At 46.5% G+C, this 18,369-nt stretch overlaps 1 protein-coding gene across 1 annotated transcript in view; it reads left to right on the top strand.

The window, feature by feature from the left end:
* The window catches only part of DFFB (DNA fragmentation factor subunit beta), a 29,849-nt gene extending 14,761 nt beyond the window's left edge, over positions 1–15,088 (top strand). The window contains exons 3-7 of the mRNA XM_056544359.1: positions 7,797–7,985; positions 9,522–9,601; positions 10,600–10,770; positions 12,290–12,390; positions 12,929–15,088. Coding sequence (XP_056400334.1) covers positions 7,797–7,985; positions 9,522–9,601; positions 10,600–10,770; positions 12,290–12,390; positions 12,929–13,148 — 761 coding nt within the window. The 3' untranslated portion in view covers positions 13,149–15,088. The remainder of the gene's footprint in view (positions 1–7,796; positions 7,986–9,521; positions 9,602–10,599; positions 10,771–12,289; positions 12,391–12,928) is intronic.
* The last annotated feature ends 3,281 nt before the right edge of the window (positions 15,089–18,369 follow it).

Below are 18,369 nucleotides of genomic sequence, written 5' to 3'. Positions count from 1 at the left end.
GATTCATGGTTATAGACAGCACCTGTGCAGATTCATGGTTATATACAGCACCTGTGCAGATCCATGGTTATATACAGCACCTGTGCAGATCCATGGTTATATACAGCACCTGTGCAGATCCATGGTTATAGACAGCACCTGTGCAGATCCATGGTTATAGATAGCACCTGTGCAGATCCATGGTTATAGACAGCACCTGTGCAGATCCATGGTTATAGACAGCACCTGTGCAGATCCATGGTTATAGACAGCACACAGGGTATCCCAAGATTATAAGTTGTTCCCCGATCTACAGCATATCCACTGGAGAGGTGGAACTAGCTGATCAGTGGTGGTCTGACCGCAGGAGCCCATCACAAGAGGGGGGTCAGTGGTCCCAAGTGAATGGAGCAACAATGTTCAGACGTCCCATAGACAGTGAATGGAGAGGTAGCCCAGTGTGTGCTTCTTCTCCATTCACTTGGGGAACCAGTGGTGGTCCCAGCGGTCAGAGCCCCAACAATTCTCTAGTTGTCACACAATGAAGGTAGAAGAGACGGCAACTCACTGGAAAAGCTGTTTGCTCATTAGCTGTAGTGCCAGCTTGACTTCTCTATTGCCCAATTCTCTAGTTGTCCCTGATCATGTATATAGGAGATAACTTTTAATCCTGACATAATCCTCTAATAAGAAGAAGAGCAACAGAACTATCGACAGAACCCAATAGGCCCCATTATGACTCAGTAGGGTCCATCCTTTGAATGATACAGCACAGCATCCTCTATTATAGGTCAGTAGGGTCCATCTTGTGAGTGATCCAGCACAGCATCCTCTATTATAGGTCAGTAGGGTCCATCCCGTGAGTGATCCAGCACAGCATCCTCCATTATAGGTCAGTAGGGTCCATCTTGTCAGTGATACAGCAGAGCATCCTCCATTAAAGGTCAGTAGGGTCCATCTTGTCAGTGATACAGCACAGCATCCTCCATTATAGGTCAGTAGGGTCCATCCCGTGAGTGATCCAGCACAGCACAGCATCCTCTATTATAGGTCAGTAGGGTCCATCCTGTGAGTGATCCAGCACAGCATCCTCTATTATAGGTCAGTAGGATCCATCCCGTGAGTGATCCAGCACAGCATCCTCCATTATAGGTCAGTAGGGTCCATCCCGTGAGTAATCCAGCACAGCACAGCATCCTCCATTGTAGGTCAGTAGGGTCCATCCCGTGAGTGATGCAGCACAGCATCCTCCATTATAGGTCAGTAGGATCCATCCCGTGAGTGATCCAGCACAGCATCCTCCATTATAGGTCAGTAGGGTCCATCCTGTGAATGATCCAGCACAGCATCCTCCATTATAGGTTAGTAGGGTCCAACCTGTGAGTGACCCAGTACAGCATCCTCCATTATAGGTCAGTAGGGTCCATCCTGTGAGTGATACAGCACAGCATCCTCCATTATAGGTCAGTAGGGTCCATCCCGTGAGTGATACAGCACAGCATCCTCCATTATAGGTCAGTAGGGTCCATCCTGTGAATGATCCAGCACAGCATCCTCCATTATAGGTTAGTAGGGTCCAACCTGTGAGTGACCCAGTACAGCATCCTCCATTATAGGTCAGTAGTGTCCATCCCCTGAGTTATCCAGCACAGCATCCTCCATTATAGGTCAGTAGGGTCCATCCCCTGAGTGATACAGCACAGCATCCTCCATTATAGGTCAGTAAGGTCCATCCCGTGAGTGATCCAGCACAGCATCCTCCATTATAGGTCAGTAGGGTCCATCCCCTGAGTGATCCAGCACAGCATCCTCCATTATAGGTCAGTAGGGTCCATCTTGTCAGTGATCCAGCACAGCATCCTCTATTATAGGTCAGTAGGGTCCATCCCGTGAGTAATCCAGCACAGCATCCTCCATTATAGGTCAGTAGGGTCCATCTTGTCAGTGATCCAGCACAGCATCCTCTATTATAGGTCAGTAGGGTCCATCCCGTGAGTGATCAAGCACAGCATCCTCCATTATAGGTCAGTAGGATCCATCCCCTTAGTGATCCAGCACAGCATCCTCCATTATAGGTCAGTAGGATCCATCCCGTGAGTGATCAAGCACAGCATCCTCTATTATAGGTCAGTAGGGTCCATCCCGTGAGTAATCCAGCACAGCATCCTCCATTATAGGTCAGTAGGGTCCATCCCGTGAGTAATCCAGCACAGCATCCTCCATTATAGGTCAGTAGGGTCCACAGGGATGTGGAATTTCTATCGCCCGACGCCCGGGACTAGCAGTTTTGGGCGCCGGGCAGGTGAATTTGTCCGGCCCTTAGCCCGGCTTCGGGCAAGCAGGGCCGGACCTGACAAGTCGCCTGGACCTCTACAGTCTGTATGGAGCGGGCTGCCGACTCCTGCCCGCTCCATACTCTGCAGCCTGTGTCCTCGGAAGCAGAGCAGGGGAGATGAGAAGCTGTGTATGTGTCTTCTCTCCCCTGCTCTGCAGACATGCGGGGGGAGATGAGGGGACGTGGCTTACTTCTCCCCGTGCAGACCTGCGTCCTCTGCCTTCGCTCCCCGCACGTCTGCACGGGGAGATGCATGCAGCGCTCTGCAGTATGTATGGAGCGGGCTCGGGATTCCTGCCCGCTCCATACTCTGCAGCCCTCGGCTGTTCTCAGTAGCCGGGGGCCGCCGCTAATAGCCAGCATGCGGCGATCGCCGCGGCTGGCTATTAACCCTTTAGATCGCCACTGTCAAAGCTGACAGCGGCGTCTAAAGGGAGATGTGAATGCTCCCTGGTGGGCTAGTGGGCGTGGATCGCCCCCCCCGCAGCGTGATCGCAGGGGGGCGATCCACTATAGAGGTAGCCGGAGGGCTTACCTCTGCTTCCTCCTGTCCCGCTCTGTCATTGATAGATCCTGGCTGGACCAGGCTCTATCAATGGATCACAGAGCACACGGATTAATAGAGTTCAATAAAATCTATTCATCTGTCTGAGGAATCGAATGATTCCTCCTATAAGTGTAGTAAAGTGTAAAAAAACAAAAAAAAAAAAAAAAATTTTTAATAAAAGTTTGAAAGACACATATTAACCCAGAGGTCTTCAAACTGCCCCTCCAGATGTTACAAAACTACAATTCCCAGCATGCCAGGACAGCCGTTGGGTCAAATAAGCTTCAGGGGTCAAAAAAATGGCAATTAAAAAAATTAGAAAATGTTCAGAATTAGTAAAACATGACGTAAACGATACAAATCTGGTATCGCTGTAATCAGGCGCCTAAAGTATAAAACTAACATGTTACCTCAACCACAAGGTAAATGGCGCAGAAAAGAAAACCACCAAATCTGCTAAATTATCTTTTACTATTTCAATTTCACTTCCCTTAATATATATATGTATTATTTTTTTTGGTTCGGAGAATGTTATTGAAAAATTAAAAGGTGTCCTTATAGTAGGTAGTTATGGCTATTTTAGGGCGAGGGGGAAAAAACTAGAGCATAAAAGCGAAAATTGGCCGGACAAGTGGATCGTCAGGAGGGACAAGTAGATTTTTCTCAATTTTAGTCCCGTGGACAAGTAGTTTTTTTATAAAATTTCCACACCCCTGGTCCATCCCGTGAGTGATCCAGCACAGCATCCTCCATTATAGGTCATTAGGGTCCATCCTGTGAGTGATCCAGCACAGCATCCTCCATTATAGGTCAGTAGGGTCCATCTTGTGAATGATCCAGCACAGCATCCTCCATTATAGGTCATTAGGGTCCATCCTGTGAGTGATCCAGCACAGCATCCTCCATTATAGGTCAGTAGGGTCCATCTTGTGAATGATCCAGCACAGCATCCTCCATTATAGGTCAGTAGGGTCCATCCCGTGGATGATACAGCACAGCATCCTCCATTATAGGTCAGTAGGGTCCATCCCCTGAGTGACCCATCACAGCACAGCATCCTCCATTATAGGTCTGTACGGTCCATCCCATGAGTGATCCAGCACAGCATCCTCCATTATAGGTCAGTAGGGTCCATCCCATGAGTGATCCAGCACAGCACAGCATCCTCCCTTATAGGTCAGTAGGGTCCATCCCCTGAGTGACCCATCACAGCACAGCTTCCTCCATTATAGTTCAGTAGGGTCCAACCTGTGAGTGACCCAGCACAGCATCCTCCATTATAGGTCAGTAAGGTCCATCCCGTGAGTGATCCAGCACAGCATCCTCCATTATAGGTCAGTAGGGTCCATCTTGTCAGTGATCCAGCACAGCATCTTCCATTGTAGGTCAGTAGGGTCCATCCTGTGAGTGATACAGCACAGCATCCTCCATTATAGGTCAGTAGGGTCCATCTTGTCAGTGATCCAGCACAGCATCCTCCATTATAGGTCAGTTGGGTCCATCCAGTGAGTGATCCAGCACAGCATCCTCCATTATAGGTCAGTAGGGTCCATCCCGTGAGTGATACAGCACAGCATCCTCCATTATAGGTCAGTAGGGTCCATCTTGTCAGTGATCCAGCACAGCATCCTCCATTATAGGTCAGTAGGGTCCATCCCGTGAGTGATCCAGCACAGCATCCTCCATTATAGGTCAGTATGGTCCATTCCGTGAATGATCCAGCACAGCATCCTCCATTATAGGTCAGTAGGGTCCATCTTGTGAGTCATCCAGCACAGCATCCTCCATTATAGGTCAGTAGGGTCCATCTTGTGAGTCATCCAGCACAGCATCCTCCATTATAGGTCAGTAGGGTCCATCTTGTCAGTGATCCAGCACAGCATCCTCCATTATAGGTCAGTAGGGTCCATCCCGTGAGTGATCCAGCACAGCATCCTCCATTATAGGTCAGTATGGTCCATTCCGTGAATGATCCAGCACAGCATCCTCCATTATAGGTCAGTAGGGTCCATCTTGTGAGTCATCCAGCACAGCATCCTCCATTATAGGTCAGTAGGGTCCATCTTGTCAGTGATACAGCACAGCATCCTCCATTATAGGTCAGTAGGGTCCATCCTGTGAGTGATCCAGCACAGCATCCTCCATTATGGGTCAGTAGGGTCCATCCTGTGAGTGATACAGCACAGCATCCTCCATTATAGGTCAGTAGGGTCCATCCTGTGAGTGATACAGCACAGCATCCTCCATTATGGGTCAGTAGGGTCCATCCCGTGAGTGATCCAGCACAGCATCCTCCATTATAGGTCAGTAGGGTCCATCCCGTGAGTGATCCAGCACAGCATCCTCCTTTATAGGTCAGTAGGGTCCATCTTTTGAATGATCCAGCACAGCACAGCATCCTCCATTATAGGTCAGTAGGATCCATCCCGTGAGTGATCCAGCACAGCATCCTCCATTATAGGTCAGTAGGGTCCATCCGCTGAGTGACCCAGCACAGCATCCTCCATTATAGGTCAGTAGGGTCCAACCCCTGAGTGACCCAGCACAGCACAGCATCCTCCATTATAGGTCATTAGGGTCCATCCTGTGAGTGATCCAGCACAGCATCCTCCATTATAGGTCAGTAGGGTCCATCATGTGAATGATCCAGCACAGCATCCTCCATTATAGGTCAGTAGGGTCCATCCCGTGGATGATACAGCACAGCATCCTCCATTATAGGTCAGTAGGGTCCATCCCCTGAGTGACCCATCACAGCACAGCATCCTCAATTATAGGTCAGTAGGGTCCATCCTGTGAATGATCCAGCACAGCATCCTCCATTATAGGTCAGTAGGGTCCATCCCGTGGATGATACAGCACAGCATCCTCCATTATAGGTCAGTACGGTCCATCCCATGAGTGATCCAGCACAGCATCCTCCATTATAGGTCAGTAGGGTCCATCCCATGAGTGATCCAGCACAGCACAGCATCCTCCCTTATAGGTCAGTAGGGTCCATCCCCTTAGTGATCCAGCACAGCATCCTCCATTATAGTTCAGTAGGGTCCAACCTGTGAGTGACCCAGCACAGCATCCTCCATTATAGGTCAGTAAGGTCCATCCCGTGAGTGATCCAGCACAGCATCCTCCATTATAGGTCAGTAGGGTCCATCTTGTCATTGATCCAGCACAGCATCTTCCATTGTAGGTCAGTAGGGTCCATCCTGTGAGTGATCCATCACAGCATCCTCCATTATAGGTCAGTAGGGTCCATCCCCTGAGTGATCCAGCACAGCATCTTCCATTGTAGGTCAGTAGGGTCCATCCCGTGAGTGATCCATCACAGCATCCTCCATTATAGGTCAGTAGGGTCCATCTTGTCAGTGATCCAGCACAGCATCCTCCATTATAGGTCAGTAGGGTCCATCCCCTTAGTGATCCAGCACAGCATCCTCCATTATAGGTCAGTAGGGTCCATCTTGTCAGTGATACAGCACAGCATCCTCCATTATAGGTCAGTAGGGTCCATCCCCTTAGTGATCCAGCACAGCATCCTCCATTATAGGTCAGTAGGGTCCATCTTGTCAGTGATCCAGCACAGCATCCTCCATTATAGGTCAGTAGGGTCCATCCAGTGAGTAATCCAGCACAGCACAGCATCCTCCATTATAGGTCAGTAGTGTCCATCCCCTGAGTGATCCAGCACAGCATCCTCCAATATAGGTCAGTAGGGTCCATCCCCTTAGTGATCCAGCACAGCATCCTCCATTATAGGTCAGTAGGGTCCATCCCGTGAGTGATCCATCACAGCATCCTCCATTATAGGTCAGTAGGGTCCATCCCCTGAGTGATCCAGCACAGCATCCTCCATTATAGGTCAGTAGGATCCATCCCGTGAGTGATCCAGCACAGTATCCTCCATTATAGGTCAGTAGGGTCCATCCCCTGAGTGATCCAGCACAGCATCCTCCATTATAGGTCAGTAGGATCCATCCCGTGAGTGATCCAGCACAGCATCCTCCATTATAGGTCAGTAGGGTCCATCCCCTGAGTGATACAGCACAGCATCCTCCATTATAGGTCAGTAGGTTCCATCCCGTGAGTGATCCAGCACAGCATCCTCCATTATAGGTCAGTTGGGTCCATCCAGTGAGTGATCCAGCACAGCATCCTCCATTATAGGTCAGTAGGGTCCATCCCGTGAGTGATACAGCACAGCATCCTCCATTATAGGTCAGTAGGGTCCATCTTGTCAGTGATCCAGCACAGCATCCTCCATTATAGGTCAGTAGGGTCCATCCCGTGAGTGATCCAGCACAGCATCCTCCATTATAGGTCAGTATGGTCCATTCTGTGAATGATCCAGCACAGCATCCTCCATTATAGGTCAGTAGGGTCCATCTTGTGAGTCATCCAGCACAGCATCCTCCATTATAGGTCAGTAGGGTCCATCTTGTCAGTGATCCAGCACAGCATCCTCCATTATAGGTCAGTAGGGTCCATCCTGTGAGTGATCCAGCACAGCATCCTCCATTATGGGTCAGTAGGGTCCATCCTGTGAGTGATACAGCACAGCATTCTCCATTATGGGTCAGTAGGGTCCATCCCGTGAGTGATCCAGCACAGCATCCTCCATTATGGGTCAGTAGGGTCCATCCTGTGAGTGATACAGCACAGCATCCTCCATTATGGGTCAGTAGGGTCCATCCCGTGAGAGATCCAGCACAGCATCCTCCTTTATAGGTCAGTAGGGTCCATCTTTTGAATGATCCAGCACAGCACAGCATCCTCCATTGTAGGTCAGTAGGGTCCATCCTGTGAGTGATCCAGCACAGCATCCTCCATTATAGGTCAGTAGGGTCCATCCCGTGAGTGATCCAGCACAGCACTAAACTTGATTGTTACTGTACTAATATTTTCCTTTTTGTTTTGTTTTTTTTGCACGGAATAAAGTTGTCACGGACATTGACCGGCTGCTAAATGCATTTTACACGAGACAAACAAACGTTACTGAAGCAGCGATGAAGCTTCTGAGCGATGAGGGGGCCCCGCACCGGAGGAAGATCCTCGTGGATTTTATTCAGAACCTGAATGAAAACATCTCGGCAGAGGATCGGGAGGATGACAAGCCCTGGTTTGAGGGTTTGTTAACATTGTCTCTTCTTTAAAGGGATTATATAGCCAACATTAAGGTACTCCCTAACCACAGGACAAGGGATAATTGTCTTATGGCGGAAGGTCCGACCCGGGCATTAAAGAAGCACTCTAGGTTTTCATCTTTTTCTATATCATGCACACTGCATCTTCACTAGTCCTACAGCGCCATCTGCTTCTTTTCAGCACAGCTGCATCCATGCATTTCATTACTGTAACTGGTTCATGTGGTCACCAGCCTGACCTACAGAAAATAACAATGCTTAATGTGTCAAGGAAGTGGTCAGTTCTGGGTCAGCTGACTTCCTAGTTACTACAGGATGACATTATTACCCTCCAGATGCCTCCTTCAGGCTTCCAAACCCCTCCCAGTCCCAAGATGGCAAAAAACTCCATGCCTGCCACATTAGCTAAAACAGGTAAGCACAAGGCATACACAAGGACCTCTACATTATTCTCTAATAATACCTTATGCTGTATTATATGTGAAAAAATATATATGGAGTGCTTCTTTACTGTTACAGGGTTAGGATAAGACACCAGTGTCTGATACAGTGTTTCCAAATCAGGGTGCCTTCAGCTGTTGCAAAACTACAACTCCCAGCATGCCTGGACAGCCAAAGGCTGTCCGGGCATGCTGGAAGTTGTAGTTTTGCAACATCTGGAGGTCCACAGCTTAAAAACCTAGGTATCAAAACTGTAGACCTCCTGATGTTGCAGAACTACAACTCCCAGCATGCCAAAGGCTACACATGGAGGCACCCTGGTTGGAAACATTTTGATCTGATAGAAGGGTGGGTCTGACCAGTGTGACCCCTATCTATTCCTATTATGGTATCGGCCGATATTCACGATTTTCTAAGTTATCGGTATCGGCAATTACCTTGCCGATAATGCAGGCGCTTTAAATCAATGAACTGCAGCGGCTTTTGCAGGGCCAGAGACCGCCGCCGCCCGCTTCTCTCCCCCTGCCTGTCCTGAGTCCAACCAATACCGCTGCCAGAGACCACCGCCGCCCCATTGCCTCCCCCATCACCGGTTTTATAATTACCTGTTCCCGGGGTCCGCGCTACTTCTGCCTCCTGCGACGCCCTGCGCTGTTGCTGTGCGCTGCGCAATGATGAGTGACGTCCTCAACGCGACATCATCGTCAGTGGCCTGGCGCTCAGTGACAACTCGGGACGTTGCCGGAACCAAAAGTAGCGCGGATCCCGGGAACAGGTAATTACAAAACCAGGGATGGGGGAGGCAATGGGGCGGCGGCGGTCTCTGGCAGTGGCGGTGGTTGGACTCAGGACCCCAGGACAGGCAGGGGGAGTGAAGCGGGCAGCGGCGGCGGTCTCTGGTCCCGCAAAAGCCGCTCCAGTTCATTGATTATTTTGTCATGTGTGGTTGGTCAGTAAGTTAAATGAATGTGAAGTTTTATTATAATGTCTTTTTCCTGGCGCGCTGGATTTATGCAGCAGACGTGTAGAGCCGAACGAGCATTTCTCCACAGCCTTATCCCTCTTTTCTCTCTGGTAGGGATAGAGCCGCGATACAAGACCAAGTCCGGTTACATGAGGAACAGCTGTGAGAGCAGAATCCGCAGTTACATGAAGGAGGTAAGGTCTATGTAGTGAGAGTGGAATGTGTGCATAGAACCCCTGTGACCTACCATTACTGCTCCCCTGAGGAAGGGTCTCTGAAAGCCGCGTTGGGGCGAGTCCTGGTATCTTTGTATTGTCCTGATGATTTCTGTATATCTGATCATATTTATATCCGGCTCCTTGTTTTGCTGAGCCATATTCTTTGTATATGCGGCATCTGTTTGTGTGGTTTTGCATTATCCCTGAGATTGGTGATTATTTATTTACACTTTATTTCTTTAGGATATTCTCCTTATGAATCTTAGTGTTTTTTTTTTTATTGTGTAACATCAGCTGCCGATATCTATGGCGCACTAGCCTTTTTTCCATGTGATCCATGTCAAACATTTTATAAGCTTTTTTCCTCAATAACATTTTAATAAAAAAAAATATATAAATATATTTTTTTTATTAATCGTAAGTTTTTTTTGAGGGAATTGGTGTTCATAGTGGAGGATACTGTATATAATTTGGCTTTGTTGCCCCCCCCATGGTTGTATTTGTTACACATTAATGCAGATTGGTCGGACATTTAGACTATGTTCACACAACGTATTGTTGTCCTTGTCTTTTTTTACCAAAACCAGAAATGGAACCAACACAGAGAAGGAATATAATTGGTAAATCTGCATGTATTTCTGTGTTGGTTCCACACTGTGAGTGAACAGAGCCGTACTGTACTGTATAATTCTCATCTACCATTTGCCACTGCTGGGGGTGACCTGTGTGCAGCTGTGTATATAACCCCCTATATTGGGTTAAATAATGTAGATCACCCCTTAGTACTCACAGCAAGCAGTGTATGGGGGAGACAGAGGAAAACTACGCCAAACTAAAGATACTGATCTCTGGAATCTTATTACCCATTCACAAACACGTGACAATCATAGAGGACAATGACTAGGGTTTGTCTGTAGTAAGAGCGGGTCATGTGACATTTATCCATCATACTGAATGTGATTTTGCTACTTTAGGTTCAGGGCTCGGCTGCAGCCGCGGATCCGGCGGTGAGAGACGACTACAAGCAGTTAATAGAGTCCATGTGCGCCGAGCTCCGAGCGGTGAAGTACAATGGATGTTACTTTGATAGAACAGAAGAGAAGATGGTCCGCCTATGTACTCCGGAGGGATGGTTCTCATGCCAGGTGAGATCCGCCAGATGTATGTATCCTATATGTCGTCTATGTATCTTCCTCTCCTGTATGTATCTAATATGTCGTCTATGTATCTTCCTCTCTTGTATGTATCTTATATGTCGTCTATTTATCTTCCTCTCCTGTATGTATTGTATATGTCGTCTATGTATCTTCCTCTCCTGTATGTATCCTATATGTCGTCTATGTATCTTCCTCTCTTGTATGTATCTTATATGTCGTCTATTTATCTTCCTCTCCTGTATGTATTGTATATGTCGTCTATGTATCTTCCTCTCCTGTATGTATCCTATATGTCGTCTATGTATCTTCCTCTCCTGTATGTATCTAATATGTCATCTATGTATCTTCCTCTCTTGTATGTATCTTATATGTCGTCTATTTATCTTCCTCTCCTGTATGTATTGTATATGTCGTCTATGTATCTTCCTCTCCTGTATGTATCCTATATGTCGTCTATGTATCTTCCTCTCCTGTATGTATCTAATATGTCGTCTATGTATCTTCCTCTCTTGTATGTATCTTATATGTCGTCTATTTATCTTCCTCTCCTGTATGTATTGTATATGTCGTCTATGTATCTTCCTCTCCTGTATGTATCCTATATGTCGTCTATGTATCTTCCTCTCTTGTATGTATCTTATATGTCGTCTATGTATCCTCCTCTCCTGTATGTATCGTATATGTCATCTATGTATCTTCCTCTCCTGGATGTATCGTATATATCGTCTATGTAGCTTCCTCTCCTGGATGTATATTATATGTTGTCTATGTGTCTTCTCCTATATGTATCTTATATGTCGTCTATGTATCTTATGTCGTCTATGTATCTTCTTCTCCTGTATATATCTTATATGTTGTCTATATGTCACCCTCTCCTGGATGTATATTATATGTTGTCTATGTGTCTTCTCCTATATGTATCTTATATGTCGTCTATGTATCTTATATGTTGTCTATATGTCTCCCTCTCCTGCATGTATCTTATATGTCGTCTATGTATCTTCTTCTCCTGGATGTATCTTATATGTCGTCTATGTATCTTCTTCTCCTGTATGTATCTTATATGTTGTCTATATGTCTCCCTCTCCTGGATGTATCTTATATGTCGTCTATGTATCTTCTTCTCCTGGATGTATCTTATATGTTGTCTATATGTCACCCTCTCCTGGATGTATCTTCCTCTCCTGTACATATCTTATATGTTGTCTATGTGTCTTGTTGTTCTCTATGTACAGTATCTTATATGCTGTCTATATGTCTCCCTCTCCTGTAGGTATCTTATATGTCGTCTATGTATCTTCCTCTCCTGTATGTATCTTTTATGTCGTCTATGTATCTTCCTCTCCTGTATGTATATGTCGTCTATGTATCTTTTTCTCCTGTATGTATGTTTATATGTCGTCTATGTATCTTCCTCTCCTGTATGTATCTTACATGTTGTCTATGTGTCTTGTTGTTCTCTGTGTACAGTATCTTATATGCTGTCTATATGTCTTGCTCCCTTTAGGGCCCTTATGATGAGGATGAGTGCAGCTCCAGACACTCCATTAATCCGTACAGTAACCGTGAGAGCAGAATTCTCTTCAGTACATGGAACCTGGACCACAGGTAACAAACGATAATATTGATATCCTGAATCCTTTTGACTTCAGCGTAAGCTCCATCTGGTGCAAATGGTGATCATAGTGAGACCTCAGGGTGTGAATTCATTGTTATCTGGTGAAGAAGATTTTTTTTGGAGATTATGATTTGGCCTAGTGACCGCCGTACAAACACATTTGGGCCGTTACTAAGGGGTTAAAGTTGGATATAAGAATGGCAGATGTACCTATATGTAGTGCGGGGCTTCAGTCACCTGGGCTATTGTATCTCCATATACAGCCCATAGTCCAGATGTAATACCCAGAAGCCCACAGTTCAGCTGTGACATCTGTAGAATCACTGGCGGTGCGGGGGTTACATCTAGAATACAGATTCTCCAGAACAATAACTGCGATAAGGCCTGAGGAGCATTCCCCCATTAGGTCTCTGCAGCTGAGCAGTAACCACTGTAGATGCCGTACGGCGGCCATATTTGTCACCATTTTGCTTACTCAGGGACCGTTATGGCCGCACTGAATTTCTAACAATGATGTATTTGTATAAGGATCGAGAAGAAGCGAAGCGTCCTCCCCCGTCTCACCACGGCGCTGATGGAGAGAGACAGGAGACAAATCAACTGGAAATATTTCTTCAACCTCCTGTTTACTCTGGACAACCTGAAGCTTGTTCACATCGCCTGCCACAAGAAGACGTGCCATAACCTGACGTGTGACGACTCCATGATCTACGTCAAGAGGAAACCGGCCAAGAAGATCAGGAACTGAGCCGAATCCTCAGGACACATTGTATCTTATTTATTATGTATCATGTGACTTTAATTAAGGGGTTATCTAGATTATGGTTATAATGGAAGGCCTTCTAGATCATGGGGGTCATGAGCAGCTATCTACTACTAGTTTTTAACTTAAAGGGGTACTCCGCTGCTCAGCGTTTGGAACAAACTGCTCCAAACGCTGGAGTCGGGAGCTCATGACGTCATGGCCCTGCCCCTTCATGACATCACACCCCACCCCCTCAATGCAGCCGTCACGCCCCCTCCCATCGACTTGCATTGAGGGGGTGGGCTGTGACATCATGAGGGGACGGGGCTATGACCTCATGAGCTCCCGATGCCGGCTCCAGCGTTTGGAACAGTTTGTTCCAAATGTGGAGCAGTGGAGTACCCCTTTAAGGGGTACTCTGCACTTAGAATCCAAAGGATAGGGGATAATACATCTGATCGTGGGGGTCCCGCCGCTGGGGACCCCTGCAATCTCCCTACTGCACCCAGTGTTCTTTTAGAGCGTCGGGTGCAGTGCCAGAGACTCGTGGCATCATGGCCGCACCCCCCAATGAAAGTCTATGGGAGGGAGCATGATGTTCGGCAGGCCCCTCCCATAGACTTGCATTGAGGGGGCGTGGCTGTGACTTCACGAGCCTGCGCCCCACATCACCAGTCATCCAGCAGGGAACAAAGTTTGCTTTGTGCAGCGGATGTCTGGGGTGCCGCTGTGGACCCCCACGATCAGACATCTTATCCCCTATACTTTGGATAGGGTATAAGATGTCTAGGAGTGGAGTACCCCTTTAAAGAATACCTCCAATGAAAAATAAAAACCTAACGGGCTCTTGATATACTTGGCCTTATACGCGGGAGCTGCAGCCCGGTCAGTGTCTACGAGCTCACATTACCTCCCGCTCCTTTCAGTGCCTGGGCTGCTGTAATCACAGGACTTTACTAAAGGGAATCTGTCGGCTGCAATTCACATTCCTATCTGCTGACCCTGTTAGATGCTGTTAGGGCAAGGAGAGACATGGCGCCTTTCATGTATCTGTCTGTGTTTTATAATGAATTTATAATGTAGCTTTTATTCTCTGGTTCCCTGCTTGACTGGAAGCCGAGCCCTGTTTCCAAATATCACACCTGCAAACCATGAAGACGTTCCAGTCCTCAGCACTATAGGGGATTGGAAACACCTCTATATACCACAGACAGATATATGACAAAAATATTGGCTTGTACTTCCTAGTTTGGGTAAAATATTCCACTTTTTCTATGGCGGACGCCAGCAGGGAGGAAGTAAAGGGCCTCAGTAATTCATTCTCCCTCTTCTCCGGGTTTTATTGAGATAAATTAATTTATTACGACGCTCAAAGAGCGGCTCAGCGTTGGATTTTATATCAGGAACTTATTTTATATTTTACGTTTTTTTTAAAGTGAATCGCTGGATGCAGCGTCCATAATACCTCATTTTATATTCACTCGTACAGAATAATGTCACATGCACTGATGATTTTATACAGTATATATTTTTTATTCCGATTAAAATACTTTTATTAAGTACAGAGGAGTGTGGATCTTGTTATACCGAATGTTACACATAGGGAGGGGTTATGGCTGATGCCCCTTGTATCTACCACATTGAGGGGGTAAATCCTTCTGTACCGTGTCTTGTGTCAGTCTGTGGGTTTAAAGGAACAGGATCCGCTCCGTTTCACGCTGTCCTTATGTGACGGACGTGTTACTAATATCAACAAATTGGGGGGACAGCCCCCAAGGGGTACCCTAAACTAGAACCCCCCCCAAAAAATATATGAAATATAACCTTTATTTCGCACTTTAAGATAATGGTGAAAGACAAATGTGGTAATTCACCTAAACACCACTAGGTGTCAGTATTAGAGATGAGCGAACTTACAGTAAATTCGATTCGTCACACACTTCTCGGCTCGGCAGTTGATGGCTTTTCCTGCATAAATTAGTTCAGCTTTCCGGTGCTCTGGTGGGCTGGAAAAGGTGGATACAGTCCTAGGAGACTCTTTCCTAGGACTGTATCCACCTTTTCCAGCCCACCGGAGCACCTGAAGGCTGAACTAATTCATGCAGGATAAGTCATCAACTGCCGAGCCGAGAAGTTCGTGACGAATCGAATTTACTGTAAGTTCGCTCATCTCTAGTCAGTATCACACAAGATATTTAAATGGTCACGCTCTTTAAAACAAATTTTTGCTCTTGCACTCCTTATGGTAAATAAAAAATATTTCTAATATACTTTGGTTAAAAAAAATGAAGTTCTCTATGTTTTATTTGTACTTAAAAAAGCTCAAGAGCACATTTTACCCATCTCATACACAGACTTAGGACCAAAGTCCAAACACAGGAAGTGCAGCCTGGAGTGCTGAAGGGGGGGGGGGGGTGTCCAACCAACAGCATATGGCAGTTAAGTGTGAGAGGAGCTATGATTGGATGAGGCTGGACACATTCCCCCCCCCCCCTCAGCACTCCAGGCTGCACTTCCTGTGTTTGGATTTCTGTCCTATGTGTATGAGATGGGGGAAAATGTGCTCTTGAGCTTTTTTAAGTACAAATAAAACATAGAAAACTTCATTTTTTTTAAACAAAAGTATATTAGAAATTAGCAAAAGTTTATTTTAAAGAGTTACCCTTTAAAAACACATCTGGTCATGCATTTGTTTCCAATTGCTGTTCATTTTACTGCCAAAATATTGGCGAGCCACTAAATGTTTTGGGCCACACAAATGGCTGATGAGTAATAAAGCTAGGGCTGACAACAAATGCTGCTGATTAAAATGTCACATAAGCCTAAGTCCTGACGTTTCGCCGGAGATCCAGCTTCATCAGAGGACTGATACTTGTGACACTGATGATTGTTACATTTATTTTAACCTGTAAGATGAAAACAAAATGACAGAATCCCAAAGTGCTCATATACAATTTACTTAAAGGGGTACTCCTCCCCCTAGACATATTATCCCCTATCCAAAGGATAGGAGATAAGATGTCTGATTGCGGGGGTCCCACCGCTGGGGACCCCCACGATCACCCTGTTGCGCCCGGTGTTCGTTTAGAGTGTCGGGTGCAGCGCCGGAGGGCCGTGACATCACTGCCACGCCCCGCTCGTGACATCACGGTCACACCCCCTCAATCCAAGCCTATGGGAGGGGGCGTAACGGACGTCACGCACCCTCCCATAGACTTGCATTGAGGGGGCGTGACTATGACGTCACAAGCCTCTGCCCGCATTGCCAGTCATCCGGCACGGAGCAAAGTTCGCTCAATGCACTGGATGTCTGGGGTGCCGCAGCCGAGATCGCGGGGGTCCCCAGCGGCGGGAGCCCTGTGATCAGACATCTTGTCCTTTGTATAGGGGATAAGATGTCTAGAGGCGGAGTACCCCTTTAAAAGGAACAGGATTCGCTGCGTTTCACGCTCCACTAATTGTTAATACTTAAAGGGGTACGCCACTGACCAGCGTTTGGAATATTTAGTTCCGAACGATGTGTGCACGCTACGGGGGGGTCGGCCACGCTCTCTCAATACAAGTCTATAGGGCGTGGCAAACCCTACAGCGCATACCCAGTGTTCAGAACGAAATGTTCCAAACGCTGGCCAATGGAGTACCCCTTTTAATTTTTTTTCAAGTTACAAAACGCAAAGTGAAAAATCAGAAAACAAAATGTAAATCCGGTCGGTATTTGGTGTAACCGCCTTTTGCCTTCAGCATCAGTTCTTCTCGGTCAGAGTCCAACATGGCCGGACATCCGTTGGCGATGGAGTAGTAAGTGTTATATAGGCTGCAATTACATTGGTAATTGATATAATCCGTCCCATCATTGCAAAAAGAGGAACGTTTTAAATAAATTTTGAGCTAATGAGATCACAGGGGCGGGAAAAAGTGCTGCAGTTACCCAATTGACTTAACGGGAGGGGGGGTCAAAGTTGCGCTCTGTAGTAACAGCACTTTGCAGATAGGACCAGCATCCAAAAACTAACCAGACCAGTGGTCTTCAACCTGCGGACCTCCAGATGTTGCAAAACTACAACTCCCAGCATACCTGGACAGCCGTTGGCTGTCCAGGCATGCTGGGTGTTGTAGTTTTGAAACCTCTGGAGGTCCGCAGGTTGAAGACCACTGCGGCCTTCGTCAACTTTCCTGTCAGTCCTTAACTGTTGGAAGCTTATTGGTCCATCCTTGTGTTTCTGTGACCTCAAGAGGGGAGGTTATAAGAACCCCAAGCATGGCGTTTTTTAACCAGTGCCCATTAGCCCCTTGACAACGCTACTTTGGTAGTGAAACATGTTGACCCGTGTAGATTTTATCTAGATGCCATTGTCCTATTACCAAAGGCATATGGGTGTTTCTGCAGACACCCTGTATTGCTTAACAGTCAATCTGTATTGAGTTTCACAACTAAGACATACTGGCGGATGTTGAATTTTAAACAGTTAATGCGCAGAGACAAAACAATAAAGATTGCACTTTTAAAAATTGTTAGGTATTTGGGAAATAAGGTTTTTTTTGGGTTACACAAGCATAACCTATAAGTAAGTGGTTTAAATTTCCACCCTCCACATACCAGTCTCCATTTGTTTTTGTTTTGTGAATTTTTGGGTCAAAACCCCATGCATTGTGAGACTAGCCCATCAGCCTTTTTTTCTTTAACAATAACATGGCAGGATTTTTATCCGATCATTTAAATCCGGACCATTTTCTCACTCAAGCCCAGCACGTGTTCTCAGCCAGTGACCTCCCCCTAAACCAAATTGACATACAATCGGCTTTCAGGAGTCTACAAAAAACGTATAAAAAATATATCCGCTCCTGGTGGGAGATAGCAAGTCTAGAGACTTATCTACAGCAAAAGATAGTATACAGGGGATCGAGAGTAAATCTCTTACCCAACCCCCACCAGGAAGACGTTGAGTTTATACAATGGTGGCAACAGCTCCTAACTGAAAACTCGTTACGAATGTTCGACTACCTCCTCACGTATGAGAGAAAAGCCTTTGTCAATTTAACTGTACAGCTGGAGGGTCACATAGAGGAGATCCAGGTGTTCAAAAGCAATTCTGAATTTCCAGTTCTTGAAGAGAGGCTACAAAAACATATAGAGCTTCCAATCGGATATTAAGGAGAGAAAACATAAATACATCGGGGATAAGAGGGATTTTGATACTGGTCAAATTTACATCAGGAGACCACA

The sequence above is a fragment of the Hyla sarda genome, chromosome 10 (genome assembly GCF_029499605.1).
Source record: "Hyla sarda isolate aHylSar1 chromosome 10, aHylSar1.hap1, whole genome shotgun sequence".
Taxonomy (NCBI): Eukaryota; Metazoa; Chordata; class Amphibia; order Anura; family Hylidae; genus Hyla; species Hyla sarda.
Note: the sequence above shows the minus strand (reverse complement) of the source record. Positions and strands in the feature narration are given on the sequence as shown.